This window comes from Felis catus, chromosome C1, assembly GCF_018350175.1.
Source record: "Felis catus isolate Fca126 chromosome C1, F.catus_Fca126_mat1.0, whole genome shotgun sequence".
In the NCBI taxonomy this organism is placed as follows: Eukaryota; Metazoa; Chordata; class Mammalia; order Carnivora; family Felidae; genus Felis; species Felis catus.
The window spans coordinates 55,413,408-55,429,023 of NC_058375.1; the positions used below are offsets into that span (position 1 = coordinate 55,413,408).

Genomic DNA, 15,616 nt, shown 5'->3' on the forward strand with positions numbered 1-15,616 from the left:
TTCCCCCCACAACCAGCCCCCACCCGTCCTTAACAAAGTCAGGTGCAGTTGGTTAAAAGAGGCTCATTATGAAAAATAAAAGATACTCATTTCATCTTTATGGCTACAGAACTATTTCAACAACTGGGAACAAAACTAAATATAACAAAAAAAGATACTCTTATAGCACTTATAAAGTACAAGAGTCTTGGAAGCTATGTGCCAGGAGGAACAGGGACAAAGACCAAATATAGATTTCTATTATATACCACAATGGCAAACTATTTTATTACTAGGTTTCAATCAACTAACTGGATGCCATCCTCTTGAATGTGGGCAGACTTAATGGCTCTTTGCACTTAGAAAGGAATTTTAATACATGTGTTCAGGAAAAAGTATTTATTTGACACCTTTACAAAAATATTTAGGCACATAATTTTCATGTTTAGGTCACCTGATTTACACATCTCAATCCTTAGTACCTTTTAAAACCACTAAAATGGTCATTTGGTAAATAGGATCTGTATTGAAAAAAATACTATGATAGGCCAACATTTATAAGACAAAAAATCAGTTGATCATCAGCATGAGAAAGAAACACTTATGAACAAAATAATCTCTAAAAACATTTTTGTGAGACAATAAATCTAACCAGTAGATTTTTTTTTTTAAAAGTAACTCAAAAAAGAAAGCTTAAAAAAACCCACCATTGAATATCTTTTCATCCCGTCACGAAGTGGCACCCCTTTAAAGGTAAGAGCTAGAAGACAGGTGATGATGCCAAAGATCCATAAGCACCAACAACTGAGATAAACGTGGATGCACAGGCAGCGTGGAGCAAGGAAGAAGGCAGGTCTGGCCTGCAGAGGAGCAACTGGGAAAGTTTTAACTGAATCACCATTCTGAGGTGAAGATAAAAATATTTTTTTCTGTTTTGAAATTCACCATCAAAATAGAAGTAATTTTGTTCCTTTTTAAAAACAGGTGGAATCACATCACATGTGGCATCACGTAACGGCCACAATTATATCCAGTAAGTATTTAAAAAAGGAAGACTACTGTTATTTAAGCGCTCTAGAGGCAATGAAATAAAGGGTCACATTTTTCAAGAAATACACACATTGCCCAGGCCTCCAGCATTTAAGGAGCACAGATTAAGAATCTAGTTTGCTTCCAGCCTCACCATGAAATAGTGACAGTAATAACACTTGCTGAGTGCCTAACACGTACTAGGGCATTGTGCTCAGTGGTTTCGCATCCATTGTCTCACTTACTGTGAATATTACCGTTTTTCCCTCAAGGAGGGAAAAATCAATTATAGCCTTGTTCATAAGGAGGAACCAATACAGAGGTACCCCCTTATTCACAGGGGATACGTTCCAAGACCCCTAGTGGATGCCTGAAACCACAGATAGTACCGAACCCTACACGTTTTTTCCTACACATACATACCTATGATAAAGTTTAATTTATAAATTAGGCACAGTAGGAGATTAACAACTAATAATAAAATGGAAAAATGGTAATATACTGTAATAAAAGTTATGTGAAAGTGGCCTCTCTCAAAGTATCTTATGGTACCGTGCTCGCCCTCGTGACAGTGTGAGGTGATCCGATGCCTACTGAGGAGGTGGAGGGGAATGACGCGGCATCGTGACTAGCATTCGGCTACTACTGACCTTCTGAAGATTTGTCAGGAGGATGATCCCGTGCTTCCAGACCTTCCTTGGCCACAGATGACTGAAACTGAAGAAACGGAAACCGCGGATAAGGGGTACCTCCTATAGTACACAGTTATGGGGCAAGAAACAATATGCGAAGCAGAGGGAGGAGGAACCCAGGCCACTCACGAATTCTAATGGCCTGGCACTTATCGCAGAGCTAGTAGTTTGAGTTGTAAAGTCCTTTTAGATTAAAAAAAATGCTTCAGCTCATGGGTAGGTGGGACACCCTAATCCGTGGTGGTAACTGCAGGCAGCTCTTAACTTACAAATCACTGACTGCTTTCATCTCCTTTCACTATGGGTCTGGCTAAAGAATTATACATTCCTTGAGAGCAAGAACTATGTCCTGTTCAGGGTGGTTTCCCCAGAGCTTGGCATAATGCCCTGGCCTAAGACAGATGCTCAAAAAATCTCTGCTCACTGATGAAACCATAATAACGAAAGCAGGTCCAAAATCCTAGGCACTATTCCAAGCCAGTCAAATATGAAACTCTACTATTCTTTCGGTGAAGAATCTGTATCAGCTTTACTGACCTGAACTTTCCATGGATTCTTGATACAACAGGACTACAGAAAACTTGCAGATGCATGGTATTTTAAGCCTATGTCCACACTGGATCCTACAAATGACTTATAAAGTCAAGAGGCAGATGAAGCAATTAAAAGTCACCTGACACGTTGGCCACATGCAGTCGGGTCAACCAGACCACAATCAATCTGACACCGACTAAAAGCAGATGGGCCACAAAGGACCCTGCTGTCATTACCTCAAGAAGAGGAGCCCCTAGTCATACAGAATTGGGTTTTCAAAACTCATCACAGCTCATCTGTCTCAAAGGGAAAATCAAGGATTTAACTCTAAAGTTGCCTCTCTTTCTCCTAGGAGGTAGTTAATAGGTCATAGAATTTTTGCCTTGTAAGATATCAACCTTGGGGCAAAATCCAGACACTCTGGGTGATGTGAGAATACCAGGTAAATCTCTAGTGCACTATACCCAAGTCTGCACATAACTGAAAAACTCCAAAATGGCTGGCCAGTCTATTCAGTCTCCAACTTCCCCAGGCTACTTTCTCTTATCTTGACATGTTGGTGGTAGTCAAAGAGCGAATCAGAACATTGACAGGGCAGAAGCTGCGACTTGCTGTACTGTGTCTGGCCAGAAGGTTCGGCACAGGTGGAGGGCCCTAAGGTCATGTGCATGTAGTGAGGCTGTAATTACACATGATATTCTCAAACCTGGAGTGATGACAGATCTTCAAGGAACCTGACCCCCAAGAAGCAGTTCAACCCTTGCTGGAATTCTAGCACAACAGCTACAGACACAGCCAAAGGCCTTTCATGACGGGAAATTCTACAACACAAATGATTTCTAATATCAAAGTTCCCTGCATGTGACTTGACAGAAGAAGAAAGAGAATCAATAAAATTAGCTCTCACAAGGCCTTTCCACTGTGCCCAGCCAAAACCAGGCAGTGGCAGGCCACATCTATCAACCAAGCCCAGCCTGGAAGGTAGACACAAGCTCTGGCATGTAGAGTGACACATCACCGCCCCTAATTTGCAAAGCCTATTCCTCTTAGGCTCCAAATTCAAACAAACACTTGCCTCCTTGGCTGACTCAGCCAGCCATCTCCATTTCCTCACTTCCTCAGAGGAAAATGGCAGCATGGCTCAAGGGAAGAAACATGAATTTTTACTTATTAACAAGTCATTTACCCTCTCTGAGTCTTCTCATTGATAAAACAAAGACAATAAAAATCATCTTACACAAGATAATATCCTATGCTCCCAGTGGAATTTTCTCAGATCAGATGATCCTGGAAAAAAGTGAGCCCTGGGAGCTTTTGGCCTGGAAGTTGGCCGTGAGGTTAATTCTAGGGACCCAATACCACTGATCAGGCTTTAGTAAAAACAAACCCAAATAAAAGAAACACATGAATATGAAAATGACCTCAATGTAATTTTTTAAAAAATAAAAAGAAATCAAAACCTTCCAGGCCTCCTGGTTAAGCCACCCAAATACCAACTGTTTAGATCAGTAGAGCCCTATGGATTCCAAACCTAATGAAAGAGAAGTTAGTGTGCACCAGTGCAAAAGCACCCAGCCTCTTGCACACTGACTGCACAACTGGCCTGTGCAGACACTCATACGCGAAGTCGGTGGATGCCTCTGCACCAAATCACAGGGCTGTGTGAGTGAATCCCCTGCCTGCCCAAAGAGGCAATTTAGGCAGTGCCTATTCACAGCTGCTCTCCCAGGATGCAGCAAAGGTCTCAAGAGAAGCTGACGTGCTCATAAGGTAAGCCAAGGGACACAGGATGTAGGTGACAGTATGCAAAGACACAGGTATGCTCACGCCATTTAAGGAGAAAGGATGGTGATGGCTGTAACAGCAACACGCTGAACAAAGACTAAGCCTTGACAATGCAGAAACCTCTAAAAAGGCTTTCCCCTCAAACCAATACATTCAGAAATATAAGACCTACTTGTATTAATTCAAAGAGGAGTAAACAGCGTAGCAACCAAACCCAGAGGAGGGAAGCACAGGAAAAAGACAGCGTCCACCTTGCCTGCCTGCCATTCTCAGAGAAGGAAGGCTGAGCTGCATGGTTTGCAACAAAATATAGCTGCTCTTCATATATATGACTCGTGATCTTGGGGTCACGAGTTGAAGCCCCACGTTGGGTACAGAGTTTAAAAAAATAATAAAATTTTTTTAAAAATAAATAAACAATATGCCGCTCTTCACATTCATGTCATCTCACACTGTAGCATATGGTAGCAAACCATTGTGGGGTGGGTAGAGGCAGGTACTTCTAACCCCGTTTACGGATTCGCAGTTTCTAAGAGCTGAAGAAAGTTTCTGTGACTTGTTCAGAGTCGCAGCATCTTCTGGATGGATCATAAAGTTAAGTTTTCTCTCTTAACCCTCAGTCATGATAGCAAGAGTGAGATCATTCAACTACCTCCAAAAACATCCGTGCACCCCCAGCACTTAGCATAATGCCAGGTACATATTGCATACCCAGTACATTTGAGCTGAATGAATGAATCATACAGATGGCCTCCTTCCTCTATCCCTTCATCATCCCCATCTTACACAACAAAAAGGGAATAGCATAGTTTCAAGGAATGCACTCTGCTCATTCCATGAATTCCCAGGGGAGCCAACATGGAAACCAATACAACCTCAAGGCACATGTAGTTTTTTAGTGCCAAAGTTGTCATCTTTAGCAAATGCAGGGATAATATCCTTATGAAGAAAAATCCTTAAGAAATAAAATTCTAAAAGGAGAAACTTTAGATACTTGGCTGCATTTCCAGTAGAAGGAAGACTGAGCTACCTCAATATGCAGCAACAATTTCAATGCGGAGGCTCCAGTTGGAGCACTTTATAGATGCAGCTCTAAGGGATACCTGGATATCAAACTATGGAATAAAATATTTTCAAAACACTGATGGTTCATTGTCAGCATAAAAGAAATAAATTAAAAAGCCCGGTACATTTTCCAGTTTGATATAAATTAATTCCAATGGCATATTTAAAATAGAGTCAATTATAAGCTTCTCTCATAAAATTTTAAAAGGCAGCAATCAATCCTCAGATTGTACAAGTGCAAAGGAATGGTATTTTCTCTGTATTCAAGACACCTGAGTGTCTGTGTAAGAAATGCCAGTGTTCTCAGTTGATCAAAAGCTTGGGCCTAAGTAGTGGAAGCGATCCTCTGGGTCATACTGCTCCTTTCCCCTTAATGTCCAGCTTGTTACTGGCCTCTGACTGCTTGCTCAGCTGTTCCTCAGAGAAAGTGATGTAGGAATACACCAGGCTCCCAGCAATGCTGCAAAAAAGAAAACCACCATCAGGGAGGAATGAAGGAACGACACATGGAAGGGAGACTGGTACGGGGGTGGAAGCTACCTTCATGTATCAACAGCACGTAAAATTACAACAGATAATATGGAATCTTCATCTACCAAGTAAGAGATGCTCCCTCATCATGGCATTATCCACTGGGGAAATGAATGCTTGCACACACCTGCCAACAGGAGTGCCAATTTTACACCACCTTTCTGGAATGCAATTTGTTGAAATCATAAACCTTAGAATTCTGCTTATCCTTTTGACCTAGCAACCTACTCCATGGAAGAATTGTGTACATCTTCAGAGACTTATCAAGAAAGTGTTTACCACAAAATTCATAACAGCAAAAAATTAGATAAAGGGTAAATGTCCCAAGGGGGAATTATATAAATCCACACAATAGAATATTATGTATCTCATAAAATCATATAATATGAAAACAGGCAATGACATCTTAAATGAAAAAATAATCTCACAAAACATTAAATATTGTCTAATCCCATTGTATTTACATAAACATGAATATGTACATCAATATGCATCAGAAAAAAGTCTAGAAAGATGGTGAGTGAGCTCAGAGGTGATTTCTTTTTTATTTCTATTTCCTGGATTTTCAAAAATAATTATTCAAAACAAAGAAATGTAATTTTTAGTAAGAATGAAAAACATCCCAATTTTTAAGTAAACATGCAGATCCTGGGGGATTCACAGACCTGCTTTCTGACTAGAATCAAGTTCACAGTGGAGAACCTATCATCTGAGCCCTTGACATGAGTTGGTTTCTCATACCCCTCACTTGTCCACCACACCGACCACCGAGGGTTTGCACATGAGGGACACTGATTATACTTGTCTATTCTCTGCAGGGACTTCAAACCCACATGGGATACACAGCTTCCTGCCCCAGTCACTAAGTGAAAGTAAGCCAGAGGAGCTCAGGAGCATGTCAAGAGACTGTTCTGATGTGTTCTTCTGCTAAGCCTGACACCTGTGACTCTTTTGGGTCTCCAGCTGGCAGCCTGGCCTAGACTCTGATTTCAGACATGCCTGTCCTGGGTTGGGCCCCCCATCTTTTGCCTGACCCCTTGACTCATGAACTTGCCACTAATTTGAAATTAGTTCTATTCTCCTCTGGGCTCTGGGGTTCCAGCACCATACCAGTTGCAGCAGGGTGAGAAATGCCTAGATAGCTCCCTACAAGTAAGAAAGGAAGATCAGGCAGTCACAGCACTTAATCATCAAATTGTGAACATTTACTAAAGTCTATTCCATGTCAAGCATTTAACATACATCTGCCATGGCAATATTCCTACAAAGTACAATATCCCTGGCAAGATGTTCATTTTACAGATGAAGAAACTGAGTTCCAGAGTCATAAGATAACTTGCTGAGGGTCACAAAGCATCCTAAGAACGGACCAGAATAAAACCCGTATCCCTCTGATTTTCTCCACTGAAACAGCTTCCTCCCTTATGGCCCCTGCTTCACTTGATAGAAGAGATACCAGTCCTTATTTTGTTCCCATAAGCCTATATATTTCCAAAGCCTTACTCTGAGCTCTACAAAGTCCCTTGCACAGGCCTGACACTTTGTAGCAATACATTAAATAACTGCTTAACTGAGTATCTGTGATGGCCCAAAGAAACTCCAGACCCTTACGAACCCAATCTTTTTGCCAGTTTCATAGAGCTTCATCTTTTCCTTCATCTAGTAGTTTTTCCATTTCTTTTCTTTCTTTCTTTCTTTTTTTTTTTTAAGAGTTTGATCTCTCAGACTCTTCTAGAGAGTTTCAGGTTTTCTAGTGCATCAAGTAGATGATTTCCTTGGTAGCTGGGCTAGGACCCACGGAGATGGCTTACTATAGCCTTCCTGACTGAAGCTAAAATTCTCTGAGGTTCACATGCACATCTACATGACAGGCAATTTCCCTCGGCCTCTAGCCCCATCTGAACTCACAACATCCTGTCATCTGGGTTCCCCCTCCCAGGACAACCTCAATATAACAATGCTTTCTTTATTTTTCCTGTCAAGACAATCTTTTTTTTCCTTTTTTTTCTTTTTATACTACAAGTTTATTGATTGATTGATGCATTGATTTAACTTCATTTTTTATTTTTTAAAATTTACATCCAAATTAGTCAGTATATAGTGAAGCAATGATTTCAGTAGATTCCTTAATGCCCCTTACTCATTTAGCCCATCCCCCCTCCCACAATTTGATTTTTATATTAAGCTGATTTCACCTGGATGGAAGTAATGGAGCAGTGTAGGATTGAAGAAGACAAAGAATACCCTGGAATACTATGGAATCACCATAAGGATGAGGCCTGGACCCTATATCCCTAGCATAGTTAGTGTAATGAAAAGACATGGACTTTGTGGAGTTAGGTCTTGGTTCAAATCTTGAATATACTGCCAGCTTTGTGCCCCTTTGCAAATTTATTAATTTATCTGAGATTCTATTTTGTATTAATAAGAGTAATACTATCTCTCTAGGCTTGTTTGCAGATAAAGTGAGATAACTTGCATAAAGAACCAGGCCCTAATCTTGGCACATGGTAAACAATCAGAAAATATATATTCCCTACTCGCTCTTTCCCTGTCAGCTCTGCTACTCCTAGACTCAGAGGGGAGATGCACTTTGGGAATGCGGGGAAGCTGGGAGGAGGGGAAGAAGAGGATGGTGAAAAAAGAAAGGGAAACAGGCCAGATGTGAATCTATATGAATCTTGATACATCACTACCAAATGGTTTGGAATTAGTACCTTCTAATACTTTACACAAAAAACTTCTCAATCTATTGGCTCCATAAATATTCACATTAAATATGACGACCTCTGATACTCTGGATTTGTTATTTATATATTTGACCATCCTAAAGATTCACTTTTTTAAATCTCAAGCAATCTTCCACTTGCCTAATATTCAGATCACAGCACTACCATTAATTCACTCAACATGCTGTGACAGAGCCAGGAGATAAACAGAAGAAAAAGACAAGGCTCCAATGCACTACAGACAGGGTCTAGTTAGAATACTGCAAGACTGGCTGGAAAAGTGCTGAACAGTGCCACCTCTGCTCTGGCCACTTCTGATCTTCCAAAGCCACACAAACACAATCTATCTCTTCTAGACTTACAGCTCCAGACATATTTATTAGCCTGAGACAATTAGATATCCACTCTACAAATATATGCTAAAAATGCCTTCCATATAGCAACTCCATGGCCAGAGAGCAAGAGTCCTAAGGTCCAGACTATGTCCATCTCCCTTTGTGGCTGACATATCTGCTCATGTGTTTAGCCATGTAGCTCTGCCTCCCAGACTAGATGCTGCCTTCTGTATTCCACATGTAAAATAGGTCAATTTATACCCAAGCCTATGAGCCAAGGCAGTTTGATTTTTACTGACATTTCCTAACATATAGTAATTCCTGCCAAATAATTGAAACTGGACCTCTGGGTATATTCTTCCTACACCCATGTCAACTCCCCACATAGCAGCTCCTGGGAGCCCTTTTTCATCTTTCTCACCAGCCAAGTAAAGCAGAGCTGTGTTGCCTCTGTATATATATCACCTTTCAGAGCTTTCCAATCTGAACAGAGAGAAGCACAGAGGTGACACAGGATTGAATAAAAACCACATAATTGTTGACTATGACATTTACAAAGCTCTGTGATGGGGCGCCTGGGTGGCTCAGTCGGTTAAGCATCTGACTTCGGCTCAGGTCATGATCTCGCAGGTTGTAAATTCAAGCCCTGCATCAGGCTCTGTGCTGACAGCTCAGAGCCTGGAGCCTGCTTCAGATTCTGTGTCTCCCTCTCTCTCTGCCCCTTCGCCGCTCATGCTCTGTCTCTCAAAAATGAATAAATGTTACAAAGCTCTGTGATGTGGGACAAGTTACTTAAACTCTCAGAGCCTCAGCTCTGAAATAAGCCCATCTGTGAAATGGTGATCAGAATACCACTCTTACAGGATTGAAGTGAGAATTTAATTATATAATTTATGTAACAATAAGCTATCTAAAATTACATGTTAATTATATAATTTAAATTCTATACTTAAATTATGTAACAGGACAATAGATCATTTCAAAACACTCATTGGGACACAATAGACACCCAATAGGGATAAAAGTCAAAATGTCAAGGCACACCAGGAGCGAATACTGCCAAAAAGAAGAACCAGATTTTGCCAGTTGCTGCTTTTCCTCATCTTCATGGCTGCACACCCGTTCACCCAGAAAATCAAGGAGTCCTACGTATAGTAAGGCCTCTTTGTCTTTGGTCATCCCAAAGAGGCCTTAACTGTATTGAGTAAGCAAACCTCTATTATCTGTGGGTCAGTAGTAACTCTCACAGTATCTCCCAAGCTGGGTATTCCTCCTTCCTCACTCACTGAAGTGCTGGCCCACTTTTCCAGTAGTACCCTTGTGAAATCCCTCTTGTGGAGTACCTACTGCCCACCCTCCCAGTCTCCCATCCAACATCTGCATTTCCAGCTCCATGCCTTTGTTTTGCTCATGCAGCACTCAATGGCTAGAATACCTACACTTCTGTTTTCCATCTCTCCAAATCCTACCTATGGTTCAAGGCCTTACCTAACTGTCTTTTCTTCCATTAAGTCTTCCAGGCAGACAACCATAGGCTTTGTGAGAGGTACCAGTCTAAACAGCTACTCTGTGACACTTGTGTGATGACAGCTGCTGAAAGCTCCCATGAGAATGTGCAGAAGTGTCTCCTCATGGCTGTTATTAAGACCATATAAATACCAAATGTTATTATAAATGCCTTATGATTCCTACATGAATGAAAGGCACTGGTGTTAATCATTTCATACTTTCCCTCCTCATTCCACCTAATCTCAACATAGTGGGCAAAGTAATTCTGTTAAAACTAAGTCAGATCATGTCATTCGTTTAATCAAAACCCTCTGTCTTCCTCTCTCTTAAAAGTAGTCCTCAATCTATCACTCCACCCCACTACCTGTATGGCTCATCTCATCTCATTCACTCTACTGCCATCACACTGGCCTCCCATGTTCCCTGAACACACCACAACACTCCCACTTCAGGGTCTTTTTACTTGTTCTTCCCTCCAGAAACTGATGTGGCTCATCCCCTCCCTTTTTTAGGTATTGACACAAAATGTAACCCTATTCTCTGCAGTACTCCTCATCCCCCTTCCTTGCCTTTTCTCCATTACTATTTATCATCACAGTTATTAACATTTACCACCAACAAATATTTTACTCACTGTATTATCATTTTTTGTCTCCTCTACTAGAAGGAAAACTCCACGAAGGGCAACAGTGTTAAACAGTTTTGGTAACAGCTCTACCCCCATTGCCTAAAACAAAGTTTGGTAGGTACCTACCATACATTTGTTAATAAGGAAATAAATCTTCTCAGCTAGATTATAAATTCCATGAAGATAAAAATTAATCTATGGCTTTGCAAACACCAAGTCATCACTTTCTTTAACATATTTATAGACTGGGTTCAATAATTCTGATTCTTACTCTGCTTGCCAAAGAAGACAGAAGAATAAAGACAAATCAGTGGTAAGGCAGGAGGTAAGCAAGGCAGCTTTAGGAATGTTCAAAACAAAGAGGGGTCATTTAATCTCTTACCCCATGTCCCTCACATGGCTAAATCATGTGATTTTTATAGTCAAATAGATTTTTATAGTCAAATCAGGGTGAGAATCTCAGTTCTGCTTCTCACTACGGCAGCTGTGTGCCCTTGGACGAATTATTTTCCCTGAGTCTCAACTGCACTATCATGTGAACTGGGAGATGATTAAACGAGATGGCACTGTAAAGGTGGCATCATATACCAGGCACTCAACAAACATTAAGCCCCTATCTGCTGCCTTTCCAGATGCATGTTTATGTCCTTCTACATGAGGATAAGTATTGGTCTGTGCACATACTTTAAAAATAGAAGTACCTTAGTCACCGATGTCTGGCCAGGATGTACCAATTCATCTGCCTAGGAGTTTTAGGAATTTGCCCAGGAGTAAATTTAGAAAAAAGGCTCTTAAATCCTGTTGTGATGTTGTTTGGAACTCATGGGCCTTGACATAGATATTATTTGTTTCATTAGAATTCTAGGGAAGCCCCACATAGAGTTTTTTTTTTTTAAGACTCTGAACTAAAAAAGGTTATGGAAAAGTAAAAAGGAATATAAGCCTAAAAACTTGTTTTCTATCTATTCTCACTGTTTACTGTTAGCTCTTTCCAAATATGTAAAAGAAATGCCCCTCCCCCATTCCAAAAAATTTTTTTCCCTTTCATACTATTCCTCAACTTGGGGCTGAGTCCAAACTACTTAAGCATATCCATCTTTTTTTTTTTTTTTTTTTTTTTTGAGAGAGAGGGCACAAATGAGCAAGGGGCAAAGAAAGAGAGAGAGAATCCCAGGAGGGGAAGAGGGAGAGAGAAGAAGGTGGAAAGAGAGAGAGAGAAAGAGAGAAGCGGGGCTCACCCGAAGTGGGGCTCGTGCTTACCCAAAGTGGGGACTCCTGCTCACCTGAAGCAGGCCTCGAGTTCACCCAATGTTGGACTCAAATTCACAAACCGAGAGATCACGACGTCACCCGAAGTCAGATGCTTAACAACGTAGCCACCCAGGTGCTCTTAAGCATATCCATCATTTCCTACCCTACATCTATACTTTTTCTTTTCTGCCTCTTAAAAATATTTTAAATGTAGGTGGAGGCTCCCATCAGAACTAAAAGGATAACATATTTTACGTGTTTTCCACACCTGGAGGAGGTTCCTTCAAATGTCGTTAAGTCTCCTGTAAAATAACTTCAGGCCTACCGAGAGCATGTGGCACAGTTCCTAAGGACTGTGGAAAAGTTTAGTGACAGTATCAGGACAGACAACTTGATTTCAAAAACCGAGAGCAAGAAAACTAAAGCTGTGAAAGGTGAATTATAAAGAGCTAGTGGCAGTACTGGTAGAGAACACAGATTTTTTGCAACATTCCATTTCAGTGTTCTTCTGTCAGGAATTATGATATAACCAAGGGCTAGCCAACCTCCCCAGATCCTATTCAAAAGTCCGAATTATTCTAGTGCCATAAATGCCAGTTATATAACTCTACAAATAGCCTGGTGGATATTACATCAGCAGCAACTAACTAATGACACAACACAAAACATGTCCTTCTCTCTCCCCAAGTGAGAAAATCCCTAAGCAAAGGAAAAGCTCATGTCCTTCAGGAGAAGTCTGGAACCAAAATAGAATCTACTAAGATGAAATTATACAGGAGGAGAACCAGTCTGAAATTGAGAAGCAACTCATCCTTCTAAAGAAACAAGCAAAGGAATTCAAAATGAGGGAATAGAAGATTCGGGTGCTGGGCAGAGGTGGCTGGACTAAAATCCCCAGGAATAACTGTGGGGCTAGACTCTGAGCTTCACCATGTTCCGTCCCAGGGACTATGCAGACCCTAGGGTGGCCTCAGAAGCTACAAAATGAGTTTTATTACACTAAAGGAGGCTGACTTAACCAGTACGTATGGCATATCATGAAGGAATACGAAAATAAAAGTAATCCATTCATGTATCCACTATTTATAGACTATAGTTAAGAATGAAGACCTGGAAGGCAAATCATGGATTGAAAACTTACCAGGTGGGTAATATGGGGCAAGTTTCTAGCCTCTCTGTGAAATGGAATATTCACAGCATCTATCTCATAGAGCTGTTATAGAGACTAAGTATGCGTAGTTAGGACAATGCTCAGTTCTGGTACACATAAAAAATACTGGCCAGCGGGCACCTGGGCGGCTCAGTTGGTTAAGCGTCTGACTTTGGCTCAGGTCATGATCTCACAGCTCATGAGTTCGAGGGCTGCATTGGGCTCTGTGCTGACAGCCCAGAGCTTGGAGCCTGCTTCAGATTCTGTGTCTCCCCTTCTCTCTGTCCCTCCCATGCTCATACTCTGTCTCCCTCTGTCTCTCAATAATGAGTAAACTTAAAAAAATTTTTTTTTAAATACTGGCCAGTATTTTGTTATTAGTACTAGCTGAATGCTTAATGGGCCAGACACGGATAAATACTGGCATAACTGGAAATAAGACAAGTGATTTCTGCCCTCAAATAGCTGAAAATCTAAAATGGTGATGGACACATATATGGTTTACTAGGCTACACTGTAATTATTTAGTCATTTTCTGAATGATAAATGCATTCAGGAATGAGAACTTGGTGACTCTGGAGTCTAATCCATCTGGGTTAAAATCCTTGTGACATGTCTTACTAATTATGTGACCTTGGCAGATCTACAAGGGAATGTACCATGTCTCTCTAGAACACAATGCCTCACATACAGACACACTCAGTGCATAACTTCAGAATACATTCAACTTACTTAACCTCTGTAGGCCTCAGCCTCTTCATTTATAAAATAGTGATAATAAAAGAATTTCAAAAGAGTGTTACAAAAAGTTAGGCAATTCAACAGAGAAAGTACAACATTTGCAATAAAAGGTACTAGAACTGGATATCTATATTAACATACACACACACACACACACACACACACACACACACACACACACACTAAAAAGAACTTTTCATCTAGACCTCACACAGTATATAAAAATTAATCCAAAAGTGAGCTACATACCTAATTGTAAAACCGAAAGCAGTATAAAACTTCTCGGACACATAAGAGGAAAAATCTTTGTAACCTTGGGGTTAGGCAAAGATTTCTTAGATACCTAACACTGAAAGCATAACTCATAGAAGAAAAACTGATAAAATAGCCTTAAAAATTTTCTTCTTCAAAAGAGTGTATTAGAAAAATGAAAAGACAGGCCACAGACTGGGAAGTAATACTTGTACATCACATATCTGATAAAAGACTTGTATCCATAATAAATAAAGAACTCTGAAAATTTAAGAAAACAAAGGGTGCCTGGCTGGCTTAGTCAGTAGAGCTCATGACTCTTGATCTCGAGGTTGCAGGTTCAAGTCCCATGTTGGGTGCAGAAATTACTTAAAAATAAAATCTTCAAAAAACAAAAAAACAACCCAATTTTTAAAAAATGGGTAAAACAGGGGCGCCTGGGTGGCTCAGTCGGTTAAGCGGCCGACTTCGGCTCAGGTCATGATCTCGCGGTCCGTGAGTTCAAGCCCCGCATCGGGCTCTGTGCTGACAGCTTGCTCAGAGCCTGGAGTCTGTTTCAGATTCTGTGTCTCCCTCTCTCTGACCCTCCCCTGTTCATGCTCTGTCTCTCCCTGTCTCAAAAATAAGTAAAACGTTAAAAAAAAAAATTTTTTTTAATGGGCAAAACATCTGAACAGCCACTTTACCAAAGAATATATACAGATGGAAAATAAACACATGAAAAGATGTTCAACATCATGAATCACTACACACTACAGCACGTAAAACCACAATGAGAAACCACTACAGATCTATTAGAATGTCTAGAATACCAAGGGCTGGGATATGGAGCAACCAGCATAGTGCATCATACATGGCTGAGGGATATGCAAAATGTTACAGACATTTTTGAAAATAGTTCGACAATTTCTTAGGAAATGAAACATAACACTTACCAGACAAACCAGGAATTCCACTCCTAGGTATTTACCCAAGTGAAATGAAAACTTATGTTCACAAACAAACTTTTAAGCAAGTATTTTAACAGCTAATACAGAATGGTTAAAAATTGGAAACTACCCAAATGTCTTTCAGTCTTTCAGTTGGCCAATCGATAAAGAACTGTGATATATCCATAACAGAATATACTCAACAATAAAAAGTTACAAACTACTGATACATGTAACAACACAGAATCTCAGAGTGCAACACAGAATCTCAAATGCAGTATCTGATGTGAAAAGAAGTCAGACCAAAAGCTACCTTTCCATGACAATCTGGATACTACACAGATGAAAACAGATCTTTGTCAGAGACTGAGGGTAGTGGGAGAGGTTCAATGCAAAGGGACATGGGGAGATTTTAGAGGCAATACAATTGTTTTATATCTTGAATGTGGTGGTGGTAGTTACAGGACTGCTGTATCC

The 15,616-nt window shown here is 40.5% G+C and overlaps 1 protein-coding gene across 1 annotated transcript in view; it reads right to left on the minus strand.

Moving 5' to 3' along the window:
• Positions 1-363: 363 nt before the first annotated feature.
• Positions 364-15,616, minus strand: part of SLC35D1 (solute carrier family 35 member D1) — a 50,732-nt gene continuing 35,479 nt past the window's right edge. The window contains exon 12 of the mRNA XM_023258808.2: positions 364-5,544. Within this exon, the coding sequence (XP_023114576.1) occupies positions 5,436-5,544 (109 nt within the window). The 3' untranslated portion in view covers positions 364-5,435. The remainder of the gene's footprint in view (positions 5,545-15,616) is intronic.